Raw genomic sequence first — 8,912 nt, 5'->3', positions numbered from 1 at the left:
AAGGCTTTATGATATCCTCCACACTAGGCATTTGAACATATACAATTGTTGATCACCACTTTCATTGAATTTTGAGTGGTTTAGTCATCTTTGTAACACCTGTGGTGTTCCGGTCAAAAATCACCGCCATAGGAAATGAATGGGTGACCCTAGATTGTGTTCATCCATCACATAGTACACGACCACAAATCCACCATCACCACCGCACGCACACACAATTTCTGTGTCTATTCTTTCTATATTCACTGCAGTTATTCACGTAAACCAGTAGTCTGAGACATTGTTTACAGCTTAAAGGGGAGTTAAATAAAATTAGCTGATGATCAATTGTTTTTGTGTGTTAATGTAAGAGCAGTTAAAACAGGCCGGTCAAATTTGACCGGGAGCACCAAAGTAAGAGCGGAGAAACGAACACAAATAGACAATTATTTATTTCCCTTTAGATCTGACAAGTTATAAACCATCAATAATTAACTAACGTTACCAATAAAAGTCCAGGTTTGAAATTAATGGATCATTTTCAAGTTATAATGGCATGGATTAGAATCTTTTGTTAATGCATTATGCTGAACATCTTGTTTATTGTTTATACAGCCATAAGCTAAAGAAATGGGATGTAGAACATTTGACTAATGTTATTGAATAGTCTGATTAGTACACTGCGCATGTGCACAGTTGGAATGCTTGTGCAGTAACTAGCTCTTATCATCGAAGTCACTTGCCTGTAATGCTCTACCAGTTACTCAGTAAAAGCTGCCTGTTAATATGGAATCCTGAACCCAGTTTCTTCTTTACGAATTCAACAGTAAGCACACAATATACACCATAAGAAAATAAAAAGCTGACTGACTGGGGCAGTTTATTGCAAAATCAACAAAGGTTGAGCCTCTTTTTTTTCCACATGAATTGGGATTCAAGTGGACTCAAATATTCCCGTTGGCCAAATCCGACCTAAGTGAATCTCACTGTAGGCGATAACCTGATTGAAATCAATACGAGAAGAACGCATGGATCAAAATCGCTGGACTACCATCGCTTGTTGTAGTTTCATCTTCGGAAAATTGTAATTCCACGCTAGAGACGCTAAAGGTCAGCAATACCCGCCGTTGCACAATGACGTCGGTTAGGAAAGTGGAGTCAAATTCATTTTAAACAGTGCGGTCTATGTTCGAAAGGAATCACCTTTTCATCTCTCCTTGATCCGATGATGTTTTCCACAAAGGTTGAGGAAAGGAGGAGATTTGACTATTTGTAGAGTTATTTTAACGCTGTAGAATAAGTAAAAAATGTATTGGCATATTTAGATATTTAGGATTCAAATCAATCAGATCAGATCAGTGAGACAAAAAGCGAGCCAAAGCAGCATTTTTTGCACACTGTCCCTTTCAACTTATTAGGTTCTATTGACATTGTTGGCGCTTTGGTTAGCGGCTGCAACACCGGTAGCAATTACACGGTCATTTGCAAGATTAAGGATCTTTCTCAGTGCAGATAGAATCAGAATATCCACTTCATCCTTCAAGTCGATTTCTGCATGGTAGTTCTTCAGGGGAAAGATGCAGTTCAGGGGGAATCCCACTCTATTACTGAGGCTCTCCGCCTGCGAAAAGAAAATCAGTACTTGAGATGAGGTCTTATCTTTTGGGTGATTTGTCACTATTGTTAAAATGTATTAGTTTGTTGTTCCATTTAAAAGGTATTTGCAAAAAGAAAGAATCATTAGCACTGTTCATTTCCTTGAGAAAATAAACAATTTAAGCTTTTTGGGACCAGTCACCCATCCCCCACAATGAGTTACACATGATGAAAGATACAAGCTTTTTTCCTTGTAAGAGATTTTAGATAAATATAGAAAATTACATGAAACGCATTGGAGAGTAAGATCCAGAAATGATCTCAAATTAAAGTTGTGCCATTGTAGTTGGTTGTTAGGGGCCATTCATAGACATTTATGTATACATATATATTAATTATAATTTGATCCCTCTCTGGATAAAGGCTTTAAGGCTCATGTTTCATTAGAAAAAAATGGTGCCAAATGCTGACTCAAAAAGGTTCATTTAGTCTAACTTGTTAGATTAACTTGTATGTTCACGTAAACAGATTAGTATTCGTTAGTTTGTACCTTGACGTGTTTCGACTACTTCCTGCAGTTAAAGAGGATAACATCAGCTGACACAACGCGCCTCACAGCAACAGCTGACGCTTCTGAAGGAAGTAGTCAAACATGTCCAGTGTGACAGCCAGACCGGTCCAAGATGGCGGCCCCACGGCTCGTCAGTGCCACTAGTGGTCGATGTGGCGTCTACTCTTTATTAAAGCCGTTTCTCAATACCAAGTACGCGGACTACGTACTCGCGGACTTGGAAGTACGTACTTGGCAAGTCCGGACTTCGAAGTACAGACTTCCGAGAACGCGAGTACGCACCTGCAATTGGAACAGCAGCGGACTGGATGACGTCACCACCTCAGCTCTGTTAACTGCTTTACGGCCTCATACTACTGAACAATATAAACTAATTATATAAAACTAAACCCCCGCCTCTTTCATTTTAAAATAGTATGTTAATATTTTGAATGAATATAAATGAAAAGATATGCTTGTCGTGTGTATTTATATACACACGACTTTTTATATGTAGGGTACAGATGCGCGTGGCTATTATAACGAATAATAATAATAACGAATGAGCGAGAAATTACACAGATTAGAATAGAAAAACACACACACACCACACACACACACACACACACACACACACACACACACACACACACACACACGATCGGATGGACCGGGATTTTCGTTGCCGTTGCGATGGGTTTCCTCTATCAGCGACGTATACAATATAAACAAATTATATAAAACAAAACACCAGCCTCTTTAATTTTAAAATAGTATGTCAATCTTTTGAAGGAATAGGCCTACATTTTTGTTATATATGTAAAATGTTCCTATATAGCCTATTATTATAGCTTACATACTAATATTTTAAAACATGGGAATGCATCCTGGGACATTTAACGGTCCCAAGTCCACACGAGTCACCTCCGATGCGTCCTCGGTGGAACGGCCTCATCGAGAGCGCATCGAGAACACACACAGGTTTTACGACAGTACTCGCGTACTTGGAATTGGAACAGTACTTGGGCTACCACTGATGACGTTTCACGAGAACGCAAGTACACGAGTACACACGAGAACGCGAATTGAGAAACGGCGTATGTCTATGGTGACAGCCCTCTGGCACTTCCTGGTTGAGTGATCAGTGTAATGGTTAACACCCATGCAGAGCTCCTCAGCTTGGCTTGGCTTTGCTTTACACATACACCACATTCTCCACTCATCCACACACAGCATTCATTACTGATTTACATGCATCACTTTAACTCGCTTTACTTTGAGTTGGTTAAATAAACGATTATTGTTCAACTTAAAGCCATGTGCGGTCTCCTCCTTGTCATTCCCTTGAGCCGGGCAGTGACACAAGGTACAAACTAACGAATACTAGTCTGTTTACATGAACATACTAAGTTAATAGTGCCAAATATTGTTGATGGAAATCAGTATTGATTAAGAACTCACCGCATTCTTGATGTACGTGCATCTGTAGACATTTCTAAGGTCTTCTTTAACGAGAGGGGAAGATTTCTCATCGATTTTCGTTAGAATGGCTATTTGTGGAATCCCTTAATAGAGAGAGAACACAAAGACAAGTCACCTTTTTCGTTATAGCCGAAATCAAACCCATAGCCCCAAATCAAACTTTTAAACAGTAATTTAATGTTACTGCCTAGAAGGGCCGGTCAATTATCAAATATCTTTGTTTGTTAAGCAAGTGGATTACAGCTAGAATACATTTATATTGCCCATCACTACTCCCAGGACACAGTCAACGGAACTTTGCTGGACCACCAAAGAACATTTCATCTTACCAAGGTCTCTGGCTGCTAGTCTGATCTCAGTCATTTTCTTGAACATCCTTTGGTCGACTGCCACATCATTGATGTCGACAGCAACAACAAAGACCAACACGTGTGCTTTGTCATTTGAAGTGGGGTTGTGTCTGTAGAAACCATTTGAGTCATCCAAAGCTGTCTCAGGATCGAACTGAGAGAGAGAAAAGATCAAAAACGATAACAGGTCTAACTGACATTGTATGTTCTCCAATTGCATTATGAAAACTTTGACATTTTCTTGACATACTTGTGAATGTTGTAGTATTGATAGTATTCAATAAGTATTGATAGTAGTATTGATATATTAGTATTGATATATTGATATGGATTATTGGATTATAACCAGGTGACCACTGACCTATTAACTACGTTTCTTTACATCCATGTTAAAACAAAAGCCTGTAGTTCGGTTTGGCGATCCATATTCAATGTTATTGGCCAGTTTATCAGTTTACACCATATGACCCTGAACCGCGAATTGGACTTTTTCTTCCCAGCTAAATAACGCTGTATTACATTCACATTTAGGAGCGATTTTATTCAAAGCGATTTAAAATAAGTACATTTGTCAGAAGAAAGAGAAACAACAGTATATAGCTGTCTGTACAGTAAGGATGTTCAGTAAGGGTGCCAAGCACCTACAATTGCTAGGTTAACCCATTCCCTGTATACAAAAAATATGGATAGGGTCAGACAGAGAGGCAAGATAATATCAAACCGCTTGGAAAATGAATGAATTATTTTTTTTTCTATTTATTAAACTATTTTGACTGAAATTATGTACTTAAATATACAATATATTCATTTATAGACTTATTGCCTCATTTATTTATTTAAGGATTTATTTCATATCCACATTTAATTGTATTTATTTATTTAATATTGACTTAATTGGCATCTATAGTTACAAGGGTAACTTTTGCAAATGAAACATTGGCCAGTTGGATGAAATGTTGCGCATTAGTTTAGAACGGTGAACAGTTGTGCAGTTATATGAGCACATATCAACAAACTTTCACTGGCCGTGGTAAAATAAAAGTTAACACTATAAACAACCATACCTTGTAATCCTCGGCCACGTGTCCCTCCATGGCCAGTTTAATGTCCTCCAATAAGATTCCTCTGGACGGGTCCAAGCCCATGACGTCGTTGATGACAAAAGGGTAATATTGTCCTGGCTTCTCTCTTTGGATTTTATGTGTTTTGTACTATTAAAGGCCAAAGGAATTTCCAATGTAAAATATGCATTTGTGTATTTCAGATGCAGTAATTGAGGTTGACATTGGTACAGCTGATTTCTTCTGGACCAAAGACATGTGAGCATGTGACTGTGTTTCCAAGCATCCTACAGCTAGCTTTAACTACTTACTACTACTACTACAACAGAAAAGGAGGATCAGTAGTTACTCATCAAGGTGTTAATGTGAGGACTTCTTCCTCAATGATCTTACTTTGAGGGTGTAAGACTGTCCGGCGATTTTGGCCAGTCCTGGCTCAGTTCCTTGAGCGTTATTGGCATCTGCAGGGCCGGTTATCCTGTCTTGACAAATACTGTCAACAGAATTGAAGAAGCTGGATTTTCCACTTCCAGCAGGGCCACACAGGAGGACTCTAAGATGCTTGACGTTGCCACTTTGAAGACGGAATGACCTCAGCCACTCTAGCTCTTCCTCTTTCTTGCTGTTTTAAAGAAATGAAAACATGAATGAGAAACAATATCTAAACCTTACAAAGACAAACTCATGCCATCTGCAATGATTCAAGTCAATATTCAATTTGAATATTTCAGGTGGTCTGTGGGATGATGTCATGATTGATCATCGCATCGTGATCATTTTTTTCAAGTTTTTTATTAGATCAGTAATTATTTGATTGTGACGGATGGACATTAGGCCTCTCAAGGGAATGAGAAGAGTACAGGAGGAGGAGAGAAGAAGAGAGAGTGAACTGGAGTAGGTAGGGACAGGGCAGGAGGACAACGGGGCTGGGACAGGAGAGGAGACAAGAGGCTGATATGTTTTCCGTTGTGTTTGCCATTGATGTGTGTTCAAGTGTGTTAGCTGAAAAATAAACACACATGAAGCATAAGCAGTGTCTTTCCACCATTTCCCATTGGCCATGGCCTTCTTGCAGTAAAACTTGTCTTTAAAGGAACTGGCATTCATGGCTCATCCACTGCATTTTTATTTATCAATATTCTTCTGTTTGCATATGAGGTGGTCCGCAAAAGATCAGTTTAAAAGACAGTTTATTGGTAAAACTAAAGATGTAAGAAGATGAAGAAGTTCCCCCCTAGAAATGTTTGGGGACCACTAGTCTAGGCTCAATTTCAATGTTTACTTAGGCTTGAACACACAGGAATTTCAATAGTGTCTCTGACTTCAGACATGAACAGACAATAGACAACGTCCATCTATTCCAAATGTTCTTCATCGTGTGTACTTATTTTGGTTCCTCAGGAGGTACAATAGTAATATCAATATTAAACCTGCAATATCGGAGGCTGCAGTTTCAGGACCCTATTTAATATTGGTTTTGTTTGACTTTCAAATGTATGCAATGTAACATTCCCGCGTCAAATATCTAAAACGACTAGAGTTCTAGTTTGAGCTTGATAAGCTCAAACTAGACTGGCAGGTTGGCTTTAAAGATCCCTCAAGTCCGTACTGAGCTAGGGAACACTGCTTTTAGTTTTTATATCAGCCTGGATTACCCTGCAGCATGAGCTAGGTATTAACACCTTGGTTCCATTTAACCTTTTTAAGACATTGCTCAAAGGCCACCTGTCTCATTTATGTAATTGTTTTAATGAATTGTGTTTGTGGTTATTTATGTTTTATTTGTCTCTGTTTTTCTTTCTGCTCTTAACATTTTATCCTCTGTTATCTTAAATCTGTTTTATTTGCCCTCAATGAATTTTCGAGTTTAAATAAATCAAATCACAAATAAGTCATAGTCACATAGTTGTGTAGTTGTTAGGTGCCAGCAGGGGCAAAGTGCCTCTTATCCTGCTAATGGGTTACCTTTGACCGCCATATAAAGGCGACCGTCGCTCCCTCTCTAGTTTTGTGCTTGGCTGTTAGGCTGTCTTATCTCTCGTTTATCTAAGCTATGTGAGGGGGGCTGTTTAGAGACTTAAACCATTATTTAGAGACTTAAACCATTATTTAGAGACAACTGCTCCGGCCTCTCACACATATTTTGATGACATGTTTTTGGTTGTCGTGTTATTGTCCAAAGTAGAGTGCTCATTGTATTTGTGGCGTTCCGTAAGAATGAGATTACATTTAAAGGATTATATTGACAGTCCTAGTTTTGAAAAAGTTGATCCATGCCGCAAAGAAGATTTATGTATTGCAGGACACTTTAACATTTTCACTTTAACGCACCGACTGGAAGATTGTAGGCCTATACAATGACGACTGTGCTATAGTAATCATTTTACTAAAAATGGAGAAACAAACCATCAGTTTGTTTTGTTCGTAATGCAGAAATGCTACTTACCCCCAATCCAGCATTCTCCAAGGTTCTGTCAGCATATCATCTGGAAAATAATAATTACACAAATCAAACATATGGATTTGAAAACTTTCAAATATTAAACATAAAAGTTTCCTCATTGCTATTGTAATTTAGTTATACATTCACTGTGATATAAAGTTATATATAGGCCTAACCTGCTTGCTCCTTTGAACCACCTGATAACACAACCAAAAGTATTTTTAGAAGTTAATATGTTCAGCATGACTATAACCAAAACTTTTTGTTTTTATTTACATTGTTCACTAACCTGCTCCCATATTTAGATTGTGTATCGTCCAAAGTGGAAAAAACGTGTGGCGCTGAATCAACAGCACATGAGGAGTGATTTGCTTATCTGCCTTATGCCTTTTCACTTTCACTTTGTAAGGAAAACCGCTGACAGATGGTAAAACATGTGGTACACCCTTCACTTGGGACCATTCCAAGTCTATAAAGCATAGTTAGCGTGAGAGAAACACACCTATTCAGAAAAAGAGAGACGAGACACAGACTGGCCACAAACATGATACATCAAACCATGCCTGGAATCAGTTATGCACCAACTTCCGTATTTTTTTATTTTTATTTTTTTACAAACTAACTGTAACTGTATAAAAATCAGCAGTTGAGTCCGAGGTGAGCATGCTTTATTCAGTTTAGGCGTGCCCAAGCCGAGTCGAGCACATCGGCCTATATTATTGTGATGGGTGGGCCTAGGACCCAGCTTGCTAGTTCAATCCCCGGCTCCTCCAGTGTCGAGGTGTCCCTGAGCAAGACACCCACCTAACCCTAACTGGGCCCGACGGGCGACGGCCTAGCTGTCGCCTTGCATGATTGACTCCGCCGTCGGTGTATGAACCGTTATAAGTTGCTTTGGATAAAAGCGTTTGCAAAATGGCCTAAATGTAAATGTGTACTTCATATGCTATAACGTAATGGAACCGCCTATAATGGCACGGTGTGGTTGGGATTAATGGTTGGGAATCTCAATTAATGGCTCGCTTCTTCCCATTTTCCTAACCTTTCCTAACTTTTTTAACAATTCCTTAACCCTATGCCTAGCCTTTTTGCCTATTCCTACCTCTAACCCCCTAAATCCTAACACATTGTGCAGTAACATGCTATTAAAATTCTGAAGCGAGTGCTTAAATTGTATAACTACCTTAAGGAAAGTGACAGCAACACTCCACAACGAGGCCCTCGAGTATCAAAATACAACTACAAAAGGAAACACTTTTACTTTGAACACTTTTCTGAGTTAGGAGACATAAAAGACAACAACAACAACCCAACAAAAACATTAGTGAGTGACCTTTTGGCGGCTCTCACCATCCTGTACAGAGGTCAGCCAGCCCCCGCAGTCTGAAGCAGCCCTACTGCTGTGAGGGAGGGGCCCCCCAGGACTAAAGAGGAGGCCCAGCGTTTAGGAG

The 8,912-nt window shown here is 39.1% G+C and overlaps 1 protein-coding gene across 1 annotated transcript; it reads right to left on the bottom strand.

Annotated features, from left to right (window-relative positions):
• Positions 1–416: 416 nt before the first annotated feature.
• Positions 417–7,973, bottom strand: LOC311362594 (interferon-induced protein 44-like). Its single transcript, XM_084482474.1, has 8 exons — positions 7,751–7,973; positions 7,638–7,658; positions 7,465–7,504; positions 5,412–5,640; positions 5,022–5,168; positions 3,937–4,111; positions 3,587–3,690; positions 417–1,600 (listed from the first exon to the last, which is right to left on the bottom strand). The coding sequence occupies exons 1-8, from the start codon at positions 7,758–7,760 to the stop codon at positions 1,394–1,396; spliced, it is 933 nt and encodes a 310-aa protein (XP_084338600.1). The 5' UTR covers positions 7,761–7,973; the 3' UTR covers positions 417–1,393.
• Between the last annotated feature and the right edge of the window lie 939 nt (positions 7,974–8,912).

Source organism: Micromesistius poutassou (genome assembly GCF_964030765.1).
Source record: "Micromesistius poutassou genome assembly, chromosome: 17".
Classification (NCBI taxonomy): Eukaryota; Metazoa; Chordata; class Actinopteri; order Gadiformes; family Gadidae; genus Micromesistius; species Micromesistius poutassou.
This window is presented reverse-complemented; position numbering and strand designations above follow the sequence as displayed.

Coding starts and splice junctions, on each gene's coding strand:
- LOC311362594 (XM_084482474.1), bottom strand. Junction 5,169..5,411: donor GACAGTCTTACACCCTCAAA/GTAAGATCATTG, acceptor GGCCTTTAATAG/TACAAAACACATAAAATCCA. Junction 3,691..3,936: donor ACTAGCAGCCAGAGACCTTG/GTAAGATGAAAT, acceptor CTCTCTATTAAG/GGATTCCACAAATAGCCATT.